Below are 21,764 nucleotides of genomic sequence, written 5' to 3'. Positions count from 1 at the left end.
CTGATAGAATTAAAAATTAATTATTAATATTCTAACAATCATATATGTTAAATACGTTATAGTCAACGATATATACCTGAGCGAATGTAGGGGTGATTCCTTGATAATTATAAATGTCATCAGCCCACATCATTGTGCCACTTCTTTGTACTCCAGCCTCTAGATTAACAGCCTAAACAAACATACGAAATTTTATAGAAGCTGTACAAAATATAGTATATATGCGCAATATTGAAGCGTTCAAGGGGATATAAAGGTAATGTACATCACATACACGTGTACTCTCATGCAACAAAATACAATTAGATTTAATAGTATAAGCTCTTTTATTCATCATAATAGATTGGAAATTTAAGTGTCTTACGAGGGTGAGTAAAAAGTTACCCGCTCTGTCGGTGTAGAATTTATTTTAAGCAATTGTCAAAAAAGACATACATCATTTTTTGACATAATCACTCGATTTCTGTATACACTTTGTCCATTTGCCGAAGGACCTTTGTATTTTCTCATTAAAAAATGTTTTGGGCTGAGCTGCGAACCACGAATGCATCGTCGTCTTCACCTTTTCATCAGCTTTTTCGGCATCCATCTCGCACAAACTTTTTAAAATCCAAATCTGTCGTGCACTATTGCATAAGCAGAGCCGTGGCTGATTTGCAAATGATTTGCCACATTATCCAGTGTCACTCGTCTATTCCATAGAGCATAAGTTCATGAGCACGTTCAATGTTGTCATCGTGGATGTGGACGGGCGTCCAGCTGTTTTTTCATAACACTCGTGCGATCTTCTTTGAACTTTTGTGCCCATTCAAACACACTTCGTGACAAAACACTTTCTCCATAATGTGCATTAAATCTTTGATAAATATAGGCATCAAACATAACCTCCGACCACAAGAAACGAATCACAGCATCCTGCACTGTTTTCCTGCAAATCACCATTGCAAAGCGCCATTACTCGCGCAACGGTCACAAACGAATTGACGTAACACAAAGAAACCTGCGCAGCAGCACTGAACAGATATTGACGTCATACGAAGAGTTACGAAGAGTGCAGATGGATCAATACGGTCGACAGAAGTTTTAACTATCTGGAGTGCGGATAAATTTTTACTGAGAGTCGTATAGGAATCTATAATCTGTAAGTACACCTTTGGCTGAATGGAAATTTCTCTTACATATAGTCAAAAATGCTGAAACTGTGTATTGAATTGGAAAGTGATAAAAAATAAGTGAAGTTTCGAGGTTGCATGTGATTGCATGAGTACACAGGACGTTTTTAGCGAATAAAAAATAATTTTGAAAGACACGAGACTTATCTTGTATTTTATGCACTCTCTGTGTCCGAATTTCCAGAAGCTCTCTATCTTATGAAGTGTTTTAGATTAGCCGGAAAATTTTGTACGTACGTACAAGAAGTATACGATCTAAGTGGAATATTCCATTATTCTCTTGATACAACAGAAACGAAATTTACAGAACTTCTCAGAAAGTTGGTTTATTATTACCAAATTAATAGAATTAATACACGTTTATCATCTTTACATACCTAAGTCGTGGAGGTTTATCGTGCGTAAAAAATTAGTGTCGTTTCAAAGTTACATTTCGTACATTTTAAGCCTATAATTTGTAACGTACAAAACAATGTAAATTTGAGCTGTTTCTTATCTCCACAATAAGAAAATCCAACTTTACGTTTTTTACACAATGATATTTATGGAACAGTAATATCATATTATTGCATCGCTTGGAGAATGAAGTCAAGGTACGATGTGACCTTAGTGTAAACGCTGGGATACCCAGCTGTGCCGCACTTATAAGCATAAGACACAATACCTATTAAATACGAGGTTAATTCATGTTGTATCAGCAGTGGTCCGCCGCGGTCAGCCTGAAAGGATCGTTAAATTTTTAATCAAAGATACTGAAATATATCGATCGAATTGTATTGAAATTATACTTATATACAGTAATAATCTTCTATTGATTTGTGTATTGAAATACTCCAATTTATAACGTACATGTTATATGTATTTTGAGCAAAACTAAGATTAGAAGGAAATTAGATTAAATACCATAACGAGGTGTGAGAAGTGGGCAAAACTATTAAATTGTGTTTATCTATTATTTTTAATGTTTAAGACGTCGATTTGATGTTAATTCGAATCGACGTGTCTTCAGATACCGTATAGTTTGTAGTAACTCTGTAACTTAATTACCGTACAAGAATCCTCTCCACCCTGAGCATGTTCGGCGCATATTATACCATCAGTGATATCAGGTGCATTAGGAAATTTGGAATAAGCTATTTTGCATTCGGCGTTCTTAATCACTGGCATTTGTACTTCCATTAATGCATTACGTCGTGGTCGTCCTACGAAGAAAATAAGAAAGATATTTAAGACTGGAACTATTTAATTTTATTATAAAATTGATATCACTTACTATATCTTAATGCTCCCCATCCAGCAACAAGGGGGTTATAGCCGACGAAGTTGCTCTTTCGTAGGGGCTCTTTCGTACAAATGGGATATACGTACCCTGAAAAATAAAAAAATAAATGAAAATGCAGGAAACGAATGACCAAAAGTATGAGAAAGAATTATACACGCTTTATGACACAATATATGTGTACAGTAAGAAATTTCAGGATATGATACTTCAGTAATACTCAATAGCATATATATATATATATATATTTGAGGACTTACTCGAAAATGGCACCTCCTCCACCAATCTAAGAATGACAATATTATGATTGTGTATGTTTACTATTCCATCCATATGTGCACAATGTGCTGCGGTCAAAACATGCCTAGCCGATATCAGGGAACCTCCGCACTTCCATAGTGGTTTGTCTGGGTTTCGGGGATTACGAAAACCTAATGCAGCGATCCATGGCCAAGCGCCTAAAATGCAATAGTCATAGTTGTGAATATACATAATTTTTTCTCACATAACGGGTAACAACGATTATTACCTATTCGATATTCGATCATACAGCAGACGATAAGTACATACGTACAAATACTCTGAAATAGAGATTTGATAAAGACAGAAATTAAATTTTTATTCCAGTGGAATACAAATTATTAAATAATTCTATATAATTTCTATTTGAACTATACTGAACTATAAAGTTCAAACGTGTAATTTCTGCCCTAACAGTTTTTGATCTCTATCCATATTATTACTCCTATATCAATTTTTTATTTCAAGCAAAAAGATACTCTTCCTAACATGAAGTAAAAGAAAGAAATAATTCAAGTTAATAAGTAAAGTTACTACCGATAAAATCATAGCATTATTATTTAGTCTAATTGAAATGTACATTGATGTGCTGTTTAATGCCTTTAAAGTTCATTCTTTGCAGTAAATGGCTTATTATTAATCGGAAAGAAAGACATAAAACGTACCAAGTTCAGCTGGTTTACCATCGACCACCCTGGTATGAGAGACGTTGCTAAAACCACAGTATGGTGGTCGCAAAGCCTTATACTTATACACAGTTTTTATTAAAATTTCTCTCTTCTCTTTGTTTGGATCGTTCGGACAGCAAACGATCGTAACATTGCCCTGGTATCTGCACACTGATCGTCTATAAAAATCGGTGGCTGTACGGTACTGTATCTGCCATATTTCTTGCAGAGGTTTACATTTTCTGTAGTCAAGGCACCTGCCTTCTTGATTGTCCGGTGTGGTACATTCTGGATCAAACAATTTTAAAACATTTATACAGTTCAAAGATGCGTAAGAAAGCGACACCGATTACTCAACTTTCGAAGTAAAAAGCCGATCAAGTCCACCGGATTGCCCTACAGACACGTATTAATCCGTAAGAGTGAGTCATCATGTTGATAATAATTATCTAAAGAAACTTTTCACGTGAAAATATAAAATTTTAATTGATTAGATATTGTGTTAGCCATACTTAAGAAAGAAAATGAAAATGAATGAAATGAAAGAAAAGGACTACCTTCAACCTCATTTTTTAAATAAACACTTTGTCAGTTTTTCGGTAAATAAATTCTTAGGAATTCAGGACAGTTTTTAGTGAATCATTTTGTTTCGACCGTTCGCGGAGAGACGCGATCGCGAGATAGCACGTCAACGAGAGTTGTAAGTTCCCATTACGATTAAATAATCGACGCCACGAACTGATCGATCCCCTTATTTCGATTATGATAATAAGGGTAGTTCAATGAAATTCCACAGAATTAACACAAATAAATTAATGTTTATTTCAACAACTTATTAACTAGAAAGATATAAATGGAACAAAAAAAATGTAACTGCGTTTTGGTTGATAAGTAATGCGCGACATACCACATGTGTTGACGGTTCGACTTCTCGAAAAGTTCTGAACGCCTTTCGATTTTTTTCGTTTTTTCTGGAAGGCGACCCCCACTACGTTCGGATCACGCCACATTCTTTTACAGCGAGGTAAAATACGGGCCACGAGTCGACGTTTCTGGAAGTCGCCCTGCTTAATGAACCATGCGCTTGCCACTACAATGTTTGTTTGCCGGGCAGACGCGACGATCCGTCTGCGACATTATAGTGCCGCGATCGATAGTTAAGAATATGACCTATGGTAAGCCGCATGGCGTAACATTCTCCCCCCGTTGAGAGGGTACCGATCAAACTAGCGAGGTGTGGTTGAGGTTCCCATCTTATTTCGTCTCGATGGCTAGTTGTTCGGGTTTCTCGAGATCGGGTTGAATTGGCAGTGGGACAAGCCTTTTGACGCCCCGATCCAAAATGCTCTTTGCCGTCTGAACTGTAGCTGTCCGGATGACACCATCGGCGCCTGGATGAACCTTGATAACTCGGCCCAGAAGCCAATGCATGGAGGGAACGTTGTCCTCTCTGAGGATGACGATTGTGCCCTTTTGGATGCTGTGTCCACCCTTGCTCCATTTATTGCGGTTGGTTAGCTCGTTCAAATACTCCTTATGCCAGCGGTTCCAAAAATGTTGTTTAAGCTGTTGGATATGCTGCCATTTGGAGAGTCGGTTCGATGGAATGTCTCTGAAATCTCGATCACGTAAGCACATTAATGAATCGCCAATGAGGAAATGTCCGGGAGTGAGGGCTAGGAGATCATTTGGATCGGTGGAGATAGGAGTTAGCGGGCGGGAATTGAGGACTGCTTCTATTTCTATGATAAGAGTATTACGGTGTTAAGCTCATATGTTTCTGTTTCTCCACTCGCGCTGCGCCATAATATCCTTTGATATTTCCGATCCTCTGGTCGTACGAGGAATTGCCGATACATTTTCTCGATGTCGCCAGTGAGTACGTACTGATGAGCGCGGAATCTAATTAATATACAAAATAAATTGTGAATTGATTCGAGAATATAGGATTTCCCCATTTTCATGATTATCGTGATTTTTGTATAAATATATTTTTTAAGATACTAATAATTAGGTACTTATAAATTAGTATTATCAATTATTTTGCATTTATAATTCCGCCTCTAGTATAAGTGTTAATTGAAAACTAACTTTATGTTTCAAAAAGTACTAGCAAAGTCGTTGAGTAACAAGCCACTGATGCTAACACAAATAGCATTGTCGTAATTAAATATTTCTAAATATTCATTTTTCATTTTGAACCTGTAGAAACAATTTATTATATATACTATTAGCTAAGTAATTGCATATTTAATTAAGTCGAAATATAAAACTTAGTTATTTTAATAATTTAAAAAATAAAAAACTGACAAACATTTCAATTTAATTTATGGTTGGAACAAAAGACAGTTATTCTTCATTAATTGAAATATTGCAATGCAGAGTACTTTCCAAAATACGCCGAGAGTATTCCTGATGGTGAAACGAGCGTTGCTTCATCGAACGCAGCTAAAGAAAACAACATCTATGTAGTTGGTGGTACGATGCCTGAAATAGAGGGCGCTAAATTGTACAATACCTGTACTATTTGGGGTCCCGATGGAACTTTGATAGCAAAACACCGAAAGGTAAGTAATATATTCCTTTATGGCTTTGAATTTGAAAATATTGGGGTGAAGAAAGTGACTCTATCTAGGAATAATTTAGGAATATACATATGTACATACGTATACTATAACCAATTCTATAATTTACGGTTTATAAAATACGTTATGATACGGGAAACGCCCATTTTTGTTGTAATGTGTTTGTTGTTGTATAAATTTTTCACATACTTAAAATATTATTATACTTATTTTTTCTCCTTTTTAAACATTATTAAATGATAAGATTTTTTAATAAAAGAAAGTGATAAAAACGCTGTCAGTTATTAAATAAAAAATAATTAAAGTTTAGGAGTTGGTAACTTTGATATTAAATTACAAAAGTTGCAGCAATAGAATTAGCGACCACATTTTTATGTTATTAGGTACATCTATTCGACATCGACATTCCTAATAAGATTACTTTTCGAGAGAGTGATTCACTCAGTCCTGGTAACTCCCTAACGACGTTCGATGTGAAGGGCTGCAAAATAGGTATTGGCATTTGCTATGATATTAGATTCGAGGAAATGGCACGCATTTATCGGAACAAAGGTACAGTAACTTAATCGATCAATACTTAACTAGCAAAAAATTAAATATCTTTCTTAAATATATTCTATATAAAATTAATATAATCTGTAACTCTGTATAAAAAGAAGCTTAATTTAAAAAAACCAGTATATTTGCTGAAAATGAAACAAATAAAAGAATTAAAAGCACAATAAGAGGACTGTCCTCGCATATTCAGAAATGATGGAATGTGAACCGTGCAACTACGAAGTTAATTGGTATTCGGTGGCTTCATATTTCCTGCTTCTCTGGGTTAGGTTGCCAAATGCTGATATATCCAGCGGCATTCAATATGACCACTGGACCACTGCACTGGTCATTACTTCAGCGTTTCAGAGCGAATGATAATCAATTATACGTTGCCTGCATATCACCGGCTCGTGTTCCTTAAGCAAGTTACGTCGCATGGGGACATACACAGTTGACCAATCCCTGGGGAAAGATTCTTTACGATTTGGAAACTCAAGAGAATATGGCAGTCACCGATATCGGTAATTTACAGCTTAAAATTAAAAGCGAGAGATCCATGATGTAATTAATTTTTAGTCTCGTTAATTTATCGATTTAGCCATCTTCCTCTGTATTTGTTGAATTTATTAGTAAGCATTACTTATTACTTCGTATGTTTCTTTTTTCTATCAGATCTAAAAGTTGTTGAGGAAGTAAGGGCTCAGATACCTACATTTTCTCAGAGACGTACAGATTTGTACGACACTGTCTGTAAGAAGGAGTAACTCTACACTAAAACAGAAAATGTTTTTTTATAATATTTCTACTACGATATCCTTTTTTTGTGAATTATTACTAATTTCTTATCATTTGTACTAAATGAATGACTCAATTAAGAAAACCAAAACGTTATAAATAATAATCTGTATATCTTGTGTATCAACATGTAATTGGATATTATAATAATATAGGAATGCTATAATAATATAGGATAATAATATAGGAGAATAGTAATATAGAAAAAAACTACATGCTTTTAAACACCTTTAATATCGATCACATAAATTGTTATAATTCACAATGATTACGCATACATAAAAGACCCCTTGATAGTAAAATTTACGATCAAAAGGCAATTACGTATCGTTTAACAACATTTAATTTATAACACCTTTTAAACATTTAGACAGATTAACACATAACACTTCTTATATATAAACATCAATTCGAAGTTATCAGCTTGGAGAAATTGGTCGATTAATACCTGTAGATTGTCTGTCTCGATGAAAGACTTAAAGAGAGCAAAAACATGATAATGCCGCTAATATAATATTCCTTCTTTCTTGTATCTGTCTGCCTCTCAGGTCGTTTTACTAATTACAATAAGTAATTTCGCCTTCTTTGCGCTCTCTTTTAACGCATTCGAGACCGAAAGAAATTCATATCAGTCAGTAGGCAAGGGTATAGTATACATATTTTATATATAACTTATGTAGTAATGTATATATCATGTTAATTTCATATTTTTTTCAATATAGAATTATTATATATATATATGACTGTACATAATACATTATAGAATAACATAGTATATAATTTTATATTTTAAAAATATGAGGCATACTATTTAAGATTGTCATCGATTTAAAATCAAAGTATGAAAAGGATACCCTGGAGAGAGTAAAACACAGAATCATTCTAACTAAACATTCAGATCGTACCGACACCTAGGTATCGTCTTACAATTAAATCTCGGTCTCGAATGGATTAAAATGAAATACATACTTGCAGCTTCAACATCTTCAATATCGAGAAGATTCAAACTTTACAAATAAATGTAAATTGCGATGTAAAACAACGCGATGTAAAAAGGGAAAAAGGAGGAAAGAAGGAACAGGGAAGCAAAGAGAAGAAACGAATTTTTCATTTTCTCTTGCCAGGAATATAAGATGCTAAGTAATCTTCCTAAGTAATCTCCTCCAGCTTTTTCTAGTTTGATCAATAATTATTAGTACATGTTAGGAAAACAAATAGAATTTTTGTTCTCAAGCGAGGTATAATCTAAATTTTGTATGTACACAAAAATGTTAAATATCTGTAATAAACATGGTATAATCAATTTTTTTACATAAAATTATATTGTATAGGCTATTGTTATTTAAACATTTTAAATTGGATGAAGAAAAAAAATGACGCAAATAAAACGTAGGACATTTTAATTAAAGAGACTAATATAGAGATTTATCTACTTAACTGTGATTAAATCATCTCCACTTAACGCTCTACCTCTTCTATTAATTATGCTTCGTTAAACTATGATTACAGAGGATGGGTTTTTTGATAAAATGACATTCTGACAAATATATATAGATCGATATATATAGATATAGATAGACAAATATATAGATTCTTACAACAGTAGTTATGAATGAACAGTAGTTATTGTATCAATTCCGTTCTTCAGAAGCTTCATTTGTGAAAAGACAATTCGCCAGAATATGGATTCACTGTAGTTATAGCTATAGGATTTCAATCTAGTTGACAGACTTGCTTTACGTAGAGAATATCTGTCTCTTGTTCTACCTTATCGCGATTCTCTCCTCATCTTATACGCTTTGTCGAGCAAAGTAATATTGGCATATATCTCGGCTCTGGTTACAATCATTAGTTTCCGCCTAAACGGTTAGAATCACATAGCTCGCGCTCTACTCTCGTTTATTCAACATTCAGGCCATATGGTCGCATGCGACGAGTTTTATGTTAATTCCGACCGATTACAATACCTTTCTTTCGTTTACAAGGAACGACGAGACTGGCAGTTGCGTGATTTCCAATGCAAAAGCCGCGATATCTGCACGATAACCTAACCTCAACCGATTTTGTTGTACTATTCTTACGTGGACTTCGTTTGTACCACTTTCGTAACAAAAATAGAATACGTAGAACACAGCATTCCGTTATGCGATATTGTCGATTCCTAACATCCGAAAAATCAGAGATAATTATTTCCCTACAGTTGTACATTTGTGTGAAAAATTACGAACGTAAAGTTGTTTGGTGCATGCACAGTCCTCCCCTCCGCTGCATTTGCGTGGACATGCTAGAAAGATTCACTTTTCCACGGTGAAACTGTATGTATTATAATTTCATTTTTACAAAGGTCGAACATCCTACTATGCATAAATTTAATATTAATATAAGCAGGTTTCGTGTTAAGTATTACATCTGACGTATAAGCACACGTGTGTACGAGCCTTGGTTTTAAATGTCTTATAGTAGACACCGAAAAGATTATTCAGTTGGATATCTGACTCAATATCAATATTTTACTAGGAGATAACATGTTAAGAACACGTTGGTGGATGGCATGGGAGATGATGAATGAAGACATACTTCTGTGAGATACATAAAATAGTAGTCAGAACGTATTTTGGCGCTTGGGGACAGCAACAGCTTTTTTTTTTTTTTATTTATTTGTTGGAATTACAATCAATTCTCGCGTTGAGAATTTTCAGTAATTTTTCTGGCGTGGCGCAGTGACATGGCTGTTTATTTACAATAAGTTAATACTTATTATAGATAGGTATAATTTATAAGTATTATAAGTAAGTGCATTAGCTTAATTTGGATAATTAAATGAATCTAACGTTTAGGTCTAGCGGGTAGTGCCTCTTCAGCCTGCGAATCTGGTCCGTCGTATCGAGTAGTCCAGTGATTAGGGGGTTTCGGTGTTTCTTGACTCTTTTGCTATATCTGTCGCTATATTTTGCTATTTCCTCTTTGACTGTAGGTATCTTGAGGTCGCGATGGATGGTTTCGTTGGTAACATACCAAGGTGCGTCTATTAAGGCTCTTAGCGTTTTCGATTGGAATCGTTGTAGTATTTCGATGTTGGAGTTACTTGCTGTTCCCCATCGCTTCCTATATCCCTATATTCCGTACTTGCTTCGCTTGGTACTTTTATAATTTTCGCAGTTACAATAAAAAATTTAATTCTTAACAGATTAAAGATTTAACCTCTTGCTTTATAGTGTACAATAATTTTTTTTTTTTTTTTTTTTTGTATAGGTTATGTGATCCATAGTTTGAGTAAGCAGTACACACACACACACACACACACACACACACACACACACACACACACACACACACACACACACACACACACACACACACACACACACACACACACACACACACACACACACACACACACACACACACACACACACACATTTACGTGACAAGCTTTCATTTCAATCTATATTTAAGATTAATATTTTATCAGTTTCTGTTCGTAACAACATCGAAGTAGTCAATAAGTTTGAGGAGTATAATTAAGGAAGCTATGAAGCAAGAGGTTAAGAACAAATTCTGAAAGAGGTTATGTACAACTCAGTAGTACTGCTTTACATTACTTTGCGAATTACTTTTCAAGCATAAAAATAGTTTAACAGCCACTTATAGTTACTTCCTTACCATTACATTCATTAAATTCGTTTGATTTTGTAAACTAAATAACCACGCTGACCAGCCTCTTATTTAAAATAGAATTATTTTGTCATATATCCAACAGTTTACTTTCTCTTCGTAAATATTATTAATAATTTTATCAATTTCGTATACTTCCATCCTTCGTATAAGTGACAATAAATCAGAAGAGCTTCATAGCAATATTGAACAACATACAGTCAACTACAGCACCATTAGATACATCCACCATACAGTCAACTACAACACCATTAGATAACAGCAATACAATAGATTATTATTTTCTACGTGTCATTGATTCATCATCATCATTTTCCATTTTTTTAGCATATGTAAAAACGTATCTGACGTAATCTTACCTCGCTCTTTGAGTACAAAAATCCATTCAAATGAAACAAAGGGAAAAGAAATAAGAAAACAAACACTCACATACGAATCTTCATTACATAACTGTATGTACTCCTCGAGGTATAATTACTCAGACACGTTACAGCGTACCTTCTTCGTTCCCTGATGGCTGATGTTGATCGTTGACGTTTATAGTGAAAGAATTTCGTCAACGGCGCCATCTGGATCCCTGTTGAAAAATTAAACTAGCCGCAACAGCACCATTAAGCTCATCACCCAGAGTAGCTTTTGTTGCTGAGTCGTGGAGGAATTATTATCATCAACGACATAAACTTTACCAGTTCCGGTAACGTTCTTCAGGTGATCCAGACATTCGAAATCACAACATTCTTTTCCAAGGCGAAATTTTCTGCATGGCTGTAGTAAAAAGAAATCGATCAATTGTACAGATCAATCGTCACTCGACTGCTCGAGAATTCAGGTCATCCAGAGAATAGAATAGAGACGTGGAAAAATGTAGTGCGATCATCGCAGTGGGAGGAAATAGGGGGATAGGGACCAAATGAATGAACGAGATGTTAAGGACAACTGACGATAAGTTCTTCTTTTGTCGGGAATTGCATGTTTGTGAATGGTTTGTGGGTGGTTAGGTGGAGAGAATTGAAGAGTTTGGAGGTGACTGGAAGAGTGTTTTGGGCAAGGTAGATTGCAGAATGGTTGCGGTAGCATTGTGTTAATTATGGGTTTGTACATGTAATCTTTGTATGTATCACTACATACAACCTAACGTATATTTTTAATAATACATCAGAGTTTTAGTTATTTCATAGCTATGAATTTTATACTCTATAATCTTGACGTTTTATTTCACAGAAGCGTTTGAATATCCATAAAAATTAAATGAACCAATGTATTCATTATCTTATAGAGAAGATATATTATTTTTAATTATGTTCCAATTATTTATCATGATCCTGATTTCCTTATTCTGAAAATTTGAAAGGAAGTTTTGTAGTTTGATACTTTCAGCGACAAAGGGTCAATATTGCTTTAGTATATTTCGTCACATATACATGTATATCTATATGAATTGAGGACTGCTTCTATTTCTATGATAAGAGTATTACGGTGTTAAGCTCATATGTTTCTGTTTCTCCACTCGCGCTGCGCCATAATATCCTTTGATATTTCCGATCCTCTGGTCGTACGAGGAATTGCCGATACATTTTCTCGATGTCGCCAGTGAGTACGTACTGATGAGCGCGGAATCTAATTAATATACAAAATAAATTGTGAATTGATTCGAGAATATAGGATTTCCCCATTTTCATGATTATCGTGATTTTTGTATAAATATATTTTTTAAGATACTAATAATTAGGTACTTATAAATTAGTATTATCAATTATTTTGCATTTATAATTCCGCCTCTAGTATAAGTGTTAATTGAAAACTAACTTTATGTTTCAAAAAGTACTAGCAAAGTCGTTGAGTAACAAGCCACTGATGCTAACACAAATAGCATTGTCGTAATTAAATATTTCTAAATATTCATTTTTCATTTTGAACCTGTAGAAACAATTTATTATATATACTATTAGCTAAGTAATTGCATATTTAATTAAGTCGAAATATAAAACTTAGTTATTTTAATAATTTAAAAAATAAAAAACTGACAAACATTTCAATTTAATTTATGGTTGGAACAAAAGACAGTTATTCTTCATTAATTGAAATATTGCAATGCAGAGTACTTTCCAAAATACGCCGAGAGTATTCCTGATGGTGAAACGAGCGTTGCTTCATCGAACGCAGCTAAAGAAAACAACATCTATGTAGTTGGTGGTACGATGCCTGAAATAGAGGGCGCTAAATTGTACAATACCTGTACTATTTGGGGTCCCGATGGAACTTTGATAGCAAAACACCGAAAGGTAAGTAATATATTCCTTTATGGCTTTGAATTTGAAAATATTGGGGTGAAGAAAGTGACTCTATCTAGGAATAATTTAGGAATATACATATGTACATACGTATACTATAACCAATTCTATAATTTACGGTTTATAAAATACGTTATGATACGGGAAACGCCCATTTTTGTTGTAATGTGTTTGTTGTTGTATAAATTTTTCACATACTTAAAATATTATTATACTTATTTTTTCTCCTTTTTAAACATTATTAAATGATAAGATTTTTTAACAAAAGAAAGTGATAAAAACGCTGTCAGTTATTAAATAAAAAATAATTAAAGTTTAGGAGTTGGTAACTTTGATATTAAATTACAAAAGTTGCAGCAATAGAATTAGCGACCACATTTTTATGTTATTAGGTACATCTATTCGACATCGACATTCCTAATAAGATTACTTTTCGAGAGAGTGATTCACTCAGTCCTGGTAACTCCCTAACGACGTTCGATGTGAAGGGCTGCAAAATAGGTATTGGCATTTGCTATGATATTAGATTCGAGGAAATGGCACGCATTTATCGGAACAAAGGTACAGTAACTTAATCGATCAATACTTAACTAGCAAAAAATTAAATATCTTTCTTAAATATATTCTATATAAAATTAATATAATCTGTAACTCTGTATAAAAAGAAGCTTAATTTAAAAAAACCAGTATATTTGCTGAAAATGAAACAAATAAAAGAATTAAAAGCACAATAAGAGGACTGTCCTCGCATATTCAGAAATGATGGAATGTGAACCGTGCAACTACGAAGTTAATTGGTATTCGGTGGCTTCATATTTCCTGCTTCTCTGGGTTAGGTTGCCAAATGCTGATATATCCAGCGGCATTCAATATGACCACTGGACCACTGCACTGGTCATTACTTCAGCGTTTCAGAGCGAATGATAATCAATTATACGTTGCCTGCATATCACCGGCTCGTGTTCCTTAAGCAAGTTACGTCGCATGGGGACATACACAGTTGACCAATCCCTGGGGAAAGATTCTTTACGATTTGGAAACTCAAGAGAATATGGCAGTCACCGATATCGGTAATTTACAGCTTAAAATTAAAAGCGAGAGATCCATGATGTAATTAATTTTTAGTCTCGTTAATTTATCGATTTAGCCATCTTCCTCTGTATTTGTTGAATTTATTAGTAAGCATTACTTATTACTTCGTATGTTTCTTTTTTCTATCAGATCTAAAAGTTGTTGAGGAAGTAAGACAAGACGAAATTTTTTGCATGTCTGTAGTAAAAAGAAATCGAATCTGGTCCGTCGTATCGAGTAGTCCAGTGATTAGGGGGTTTCGGTGTTTGTTGACTCTTTTGCTATATCTGTCGCTATATTTTGCTATTTCCTCTTTGACTGTAGGTATCTTGAGGTCGCGATGGATGGTTTCGTTGGTAACATACCAAGGTGCGTCTATTAAGGCTCTTAGCGTTTTCGATTGGAATCGTTGTAGTATTTCGATGTTGGAGTTACTTGGACAGCAACAGCTGGTGATACTGTCATACACCTCCATTTATAAACTTTCGAAAATCGATGTGACCTTCAAACTTTAGTGTATTCTGTTTCACAGCACAAAATGTTTCCGAAACGTACGTTTATTGTTACAATAAACTTGACTAGTGGCTCTGAAATACTATCCTTGAAAAAACAATGGGGAAATTGGAGCAAAAGCAGAAGGAAATAAACAAAGACCTTGTTGGTTCGTAAAAATAAAATATGCTACAGGAAAAACTTTTTCCAACGGATTGAGATGCGACAAGCTTTAAAAGCTATGACGCGAATCGAGCGTTTGTCTACAAGAGCGCATTTTCGGTGGATATATATGTCGGAATGACATTGGGGATAGGGTTGTCGGTGTTTGAGGAGTCTTCATTGAAGGTAGCCATCGTTGCGGTGTAACGAAGATACGATTTATTGACACAGGTATGAATAACACAGGTTTGACAATCTACCACGGCGGTGAGACGTCCGCGACACTAGTGACAATGGTCTCCGGTTCGATAACGAATCCGCGGCCAACGGGATGACAGATGGGCGTTCTCGCTGAATCTAAGTCTGATTCGTAAAAATAATTGCTGAGCGTAAAGACGTTACTCTTTGGTCGACGGGAGCGCGTAAAAGAATGCCCGTCCCGTCCCGATGATGCCACAGAGGAAAACTATAATGGGGTGTGTCTAAGGACACGAGATCATCGGATTCGTCGAGGAAAGCCTTCGTTTAGGAAGTAAGGGAAATTGACGTTGCTGCTAATTGGTCAATCTCCATATCGGTGGTTAGAAAAAGATGGTAGCCGCCCTCGAGGGAAAGTTGCTAGTGGGAGACGTCGCTCGTTGAAAAATATGTCTCCCCTATCTTCCCGTAGTTGGGACAAAGACTGTTTGTCTGTTTGAAGGACTTTAGTTAACTAAACCTTAAGATTTATAACGGGCCCTCGGGCTAGCCGAACATGTACTGCGGAGACGCATCGACATCTGGCAATCATCTTACTCGAAGAATAGGGTCTGCGTGTGGCGAGCCACGGGACAGAAACCGTGGGAATGTTTACTGTCGCGTGTCGCCACGAATATTTCTTTTAAGGAGAGCTATAGAATTACTCCATACCTTTGTTAGGCAAAGCGTTCATCCCTTGACCGCGGCTACGTTGGGCGACAGACTGTCACCTCGAGCCAAAGCTCACCGTCACTAATCTCGAACAATTACAATCGGATTGAATAACTACAATAGTTTAGTTACAGTTATAGTAGACTTTAGATTGCAATGTTGCGGGGCTATCCAAAGGTTCCGGTGTCCTTTCATCTCCGACATATAGATATACATGTATATGTGACGAAATATACTAAAGCAATATTGACCCTTTGTCGCTGAAAGTATCAAACTACAAAACTTCCTTTCAAATTTTCAGAATAAGGAAATCAGGATCATGATAAATAATTGGAACATAATTAAAAATAATATATCTTCTCTATAAGATAATGAATACATTGGTTCATTTAATTTTTATGGATATTCAAACGCTTCTGTGAAATAAAACGTCAAGATTATAGAGTATAAAATTCATAGCTATGAAATAACTAAAACTCTGATGTATTATTAAAAATATACGTTAGGTTGTATGTAGTGATACATACAAAGATTACATGTACAAACCCATAATTAACACAATGCTACCGCAACCATTCTGCAATCTACCTTGCCCAAAACACTCTTCCAGTCACCTCCAAACTCTTCAATTCTCTCCACCTAACCACCCACAAACCATTCACAAACATGCAATTCCCGACAAAAGAAGAACTTATCGTCAGTTGTCCTTAACATCTCGTTCATTCATTTGGTCCCTATCCCCCTATTTCCTCCCACTGCGATGATCGCACTACATTTTTCCACGTCTCTATTCTATTCTCTGGATGATCTGAATTCTCGAGCAGTCGAGTGACGATTGATCTGTACAATTGATCGATTTCTTTTTACTACAGCCATGCAGAAAATTTCGCCTTGGAAAAGAATGTTGTGATTTCGAATGTCTGGATCACCTGAAGAACGTTACCAGAACTGGTATAGTTTATGTCGTTGATGATAAGAATTCCTCCACGACTCAGCAACAAGAGCTACTCTGGGTGATGAGCTTAATGGTGCTGTTGCGGCTATTTTAATTTTTCAACAAGGATCCAGATGGCGCCGTTGACGAAATTCTTTCACTATAAACGTCAACGATCAACATCAGCCATCAGGGAACGAAAAAGGTACGCTGTAACGTGTCTGAGTAATTATACCTCGAGGAGTACATACAGTTATGTAATGAAGATTCATATGTGAGTGTTTGTTTTCTTATTTCTTTTCCCTTTGTTTCATTTGAATGGATTTTTTTACTCAAAGAGCGAGGTAAGATTACGTCAGATACGTTTTTACATATGCTAAAAAAATGGAAAATGATGATGATGAATCAATGACACGTAGAAAATTATAATCTATTGTATTGCTGTTATCTAATGGTGTTGTAGTTGACTGTATGGTGGATGTATCTAATGGTGTTGTAGTTGACTGTATGTTGTTCAATATTGCTATGAAACTCTTCTGATTCATTGTCACTTATACGAAGGATGGAAGTATGCGAATTGGGAGAAGTCAGGTTGAGAGATGCAAGATTTATACGCTCGTTCTGTCAGTTATCCCAGTGTCTGTTACGCGATAGAAAATGAACGAACTGAATAATAAATGCATTATCGGCATGAAGATTGCTTGATGTAGGCCACCGCTTTTTTTCTATCCTTCCGATACCATTTTTCTTTTTTTTCTTTTTTTGCGAAACACTTTGCTAGTCGTGAGAAGCAGCAATTCCCTTCTGCGAATCAATTACGGTTCACGAGAAATTGTATTATAGCCTGGAACGTATTCAAATTATCTTCAATTATTCTCGGCTGTTTCCATTTCCATTCGTCTCTTACGTAAGTACTCGTTTGATGTACGTACATAGTGAGACAATAATCGTTAACACCTTTAATGTCTTCAGTATTATAGAATAAGACGCGAAAATACGTTGAAACCTGACTTTTAGATTCGCGAGACTCTATAAGGCTTCGAAAGTCTCTTGTTTCAGGCCGAATAAAAAATTGTAGATGAAGAATTACATTGCGAGGTCTGTTAAGGAAAATTTTAAATCGTATCGTTGTAATAGGATTATTTCAGAGAGGGAAATTACGTGTTGCGTGCGAAGCCACGAGCTTTCTTTCAGGCTAATATACATAATTGTCCTATCGAACTTTCCATCTAAACCGTTGCGCTCACACGTGGATTTTGCATTTCAATTTTCTTACTTACAGTCCAGTCCAGTGAGACCAAGTTAAATTTTTCAGCCCTCCGAGGTAGAATATGTTTTATAGAGAGACGTACAACGCCATGAAGGGGAGACAGATCAATAAATTGGGTTATCTTTAAATTACTGACAATCATTTCATCGACGCGGTTTCACCGACACCGAGTCCCCCGGCAACGTCTGTCAAAGCTTATTTACCGATACACTGAAATCAACCACAATCATTTTACCGACCTCTTCCTTTGCTGACAGTTATTATACTCGCTGTCATATGTTATCGTTGATTATACATCTTTATTTACAAATTCGTTCCTGTGTATAACGAAACAAAGGAAGAAACGAAAATGATACGTTTCATGACGCATTGTTAAATTATTAATTAACGAGAGTTACATATCTACATGAATGCTTTGAAATGTCAGTTATAATTCATGAAAATGGATACAAGCCATTTTACTATACATAAATAGAATTATAAAGACATGTTACGTACTAATGCTTTTACGAAATATATTTCTGTATACGTTTGACGTTTCTGTATTATTCCTTATGTGCTTTCTGCTCTTGTGTTTAGCTCGTCGGAAGTAAAAATACGTTAAGCGAATCAGCTAATCTATTCGAGCGTTTCAACGGCTCAGTCTTCTCTTATGCAACTACCAAAAGAGAAGATAAGTCTTTGGTTATACAACATTTCATAACGTCCAAAGTAACGGGGTACTAATTAGTTGCAACTTTAAGACAGACCAGATATCAGTCATCGTCCGTAAATACATTTATTACGATCGTTTAAAGTTTAAAGAAACACCGTTATAAAGTCGTAATACGAGACAAAGCGAAGAGAAAGTAAACTGTTGGATATATGACAAAATAATTCTATTTTAAATAAGAGACTGGTCAGCGTGGTTATTTTGTTTACAAAATCAAACGAATTTAATGAATGTAATGGTAAGGAAGTAACTATAAGTGGCTGTTAAACTATTTTTATGCTTGAAAAGTAATTCGCAAAGTAATGTAAAGCAGTACTACTGAGTTGTACATAACCTCTTTCAGAATTTGTTCTTAACCTCTTGCTTCATAACTTCCTTAATTATACTCTTCAAACTTATTGACTACTTCGATGTTGTTACGAACAGAAACTGATAAAATATTAATCTTAAATATATATATATATGGGGATATATATATATATATATATATATATATGTACTACTCACTCAAACTATGGATCACATAACCTATACAAAAAAAAAAAAAAAAAAAAATTATTGTACACTATAAAGCAAGAGGTTAAATCTTTAATCTGTTAAGAATTAAATTTTTTATTGTAACTGCGAAAATTATAAAAGTACCAAGCGAAGCAAGTACGGAATATATGCGGAATATGAATCGCTCAACTAACCAAAGAGCGGCTCAGTGACAAAATTAGTAAAGTAAAGACCACAAATATTACAACATTATATTCTACCACAAAATAATTCTCTATACAAAAAAGGTACACAACGAATCGATTTTTCACAACGATAAGAGTCAACAGAACCAATCAAGACCAGACGAGACTCTCATAAGACAACGATATCAGAGGGATCAAATCAGCGACTTCAATCTATGTTACAGAGTATAGTTATCAAGAAAAATTGCTCTTTTCATGAAAAGTATGGTAATGATACTCTTATAACACATTGTATATCTGGCAGTCGGATGTGCCCGTGGCCATCGGAAATGTAAAGACGACGCTTTTAGAAAGTGATAGCGCCATCGCGTATTAAAAACGCGTTAGAAGAAGGACGGTTTCGCTATCCAAGGCGAATCGAAAAGTGTGCGTGTTGCGAGAATCAGAGTTGATCGAGACGTCGAAGCATAGAGTCGTTAGAATTGAGTTGCGAGTGTTGTCGAGTGTTAGAGTTGCTAGTGAGAGAGAGAGAGAGAGAGAGAGAGAGAGAGAGAGAGTTACCAAATAGTTGTCAAGTTATTTGTTGTAAATACGAGCGTTGCATTTAGTTTTCCTGTTAATCAAACATCGTTTCTCTGTCTAACTAATATCTGTATTTTCAATCCATTATTAATATATTCCGATATTACAAGTGGGGGCTCGTCCGGGATTGAATAAGACAGAGAAACGATACGATTTAACGGAGCTATTTCTGCGGGAGTAGAAAAGAATAGAATAAAATGGCAAACGTTGAAGACGAACGATTGTCGGGTGAAGAGGATTTGACGCTGGAGGAGCTGAGGAGTAAGCTCGCACAGATGAATCTGCCTATATCCGGTGCGAGATCAGTGCTGGTTGCCAGGTTGAACAGAGCGTGCAAACCTGGTCGATCTACTCCTAAGGATTCGAAGCGTGGCGAAGAACCAACAAACCAGCGAGATCTAAGAAGCAAGCAGAGAGCCGAACGCAGTCAAGAGGGAGAGGAAGACCTCGAGAAGCTGAGGACGAAAGAGCTGAGAGCGCGTCTCGTTAGCTTGGGGTTGAAGGTAACGGGAAGAAAATCCGAACTACGCGCGCGGCTACAGGCGGCCCTAGAAGGAGACGATGTATCGTCGGAAGAAGAGAGCTCCGACGAAAGTGAAGGCGAGGACGATAAACAAGGCGCGCGAGAATACAGGAGAGGCACGCGAGCGGTGTATCAGGACCGCGATGAGTAGCAGCAGAAGGTATGCGTCGGTTCGATGTTGAGTCTTAAAGACGTGGAAGACTCATTAGAGAAATTCAGCGGGGATGATCTGCTGAGGGTAAATCAGTGGGTGGAAGACTTCGAGGAAATGGCAGAAGTGTGGGGTTGGTCAGACGCCCACATGGTGGCCTATGCTAAGAAATTACTCGCAGGCTCCGCTCAGGCCTTCGTACGACAAAAACGATGCGCGAAGTCCTGGGCAAAGCTAAAAAAGGCGTTGAGGAATGAGTTTGAAAATGTAGTAAGCGACCAACAGATACATGGCGAGTTATCCCATAGAAAGAAGAAAGCAGATGAGAGTCTGCAACAATATATGTATCACATGTGCGGGATTGCAAAACAAGGAAGGGTTGATACGCAATCCTTGATAGACTACATTATTCAAGGCATTCCCGACGAGGTCGCGAACAAGACTGTGCTATACGGAGCCAGGAATATCGAGCAATTAAAAGAGCGTTTCAGGCGCTACGAAGCGATAAAAAGAGATATGGAGATGAGGACGAAATTTGAGGAGCCGAAGAGTAACAGGGTAAAGCCGGTGGCGAAGCTGTCCGAAACCGAGAGGAACAAGGAACCCGGTCGATCTGGAGATGCGAGGAAGACGCGATGCTACAATTGCTTCAAATGTAGGGAGTACGGACACATCGCATCAAGTTGCGACAATTTGGGTGAGCCCTCAAAAAAAGTTTACAGCGTGTTTCGGTCGTTACAAACAAGGCGTGGTAAGGATGTTAAGATGGAAAATTTCAAATTGAGCGCGTTGATAGACACCGGTAGTGAGCTGACTCTAATGCGAGCAGATCAGCATGTGAAAATCGGAGCGCCCAGATTAAGTCGGGAAATCGTTGGATTTGGCGGTGTCGGTTCCGGAAGGAATTTTACGCTCGGGAAATTTTCCACGAACATTATTATAGACAATGAGTCGTACTGTATAACCATAC

General features: G+C 36.0%; 1 protein-coding gene across 6 annotated transcripts in view; it reads right to left on the bottom strand.

Moving 5' to 3' along the window:
- The window catches only part of LOC126877335 (venom serine protease Bi-VSP-like), a 63,385-nt gene extending 58,923 nt beyond the window's left edge, over nucleotides 1–4,462 (bottom strand). For 3 of the 6 annotated variants that reach the window (XM_050640147.1, XM_050640145.1, XM_050640149.1), the window contains exons 1-5: nucleotides 4,327–4,462; nucleotides 2,712–2,909; nucleotides 2,446–2,541; nucleotides 2,220–2,374; nucleotides 1,550–1,891 (exon numbers count right to left, since the gene is read on the bottom strand). In XM_050640147.1, coding sequence (XP_050496104.1) covers nucleotides 1,736–1,891; nucleotides 2,220–2,374; nucleotides 2,446–2,541; nucleotides 2,712–2,909; nucleotides 4,327–4,429 — 708 coding nt within the window. In that variant the 5' untranslated portion in view covers nucleotides 4,430–4,462 and the 3' untranslated portion in view covers nucleotides 1,550–1,735. Of the gene's footprint in view, nucleotides 1–155; nucleotides 173–1,069; nucleotides 1,140–1,549; nucleotides 1,892–2,219; nucleotides 2,375–2,445; nucleotides 2,542–2,711; nucleotides 2,910–4,326 lie in introns of those variants that run through there. The other 3 variants (XM_050640148.1, XM_050640144.1, XM_050640146.1) reach the window with 3 other exon arrangements.
- Between the last annotated feature and the right edge of the window lie 17,302 nt (nucleotides 4,463–21,764).

The sequence above is a fragment of the Bombus huntii genome, unplaced genomic scaffold (assembly GCF_024542735.1).
Source record: "Bombus huntii isolate Logan2020A unplaced genomic scaffold, iyBomHunt1.1 ctg00000146.1, whole genome shotgun sequence".
NCBI lineage: Eukaryota > Metazoa > Arthropoda > Insecta > Hymenoptera > Apidae > Bombus > Bombus huntii.
The sequence above is the reverse complement of the archived record's forward strand: the minus strand, read 5'-3'. Positions and strand labels throughout refer to the sequence as shown.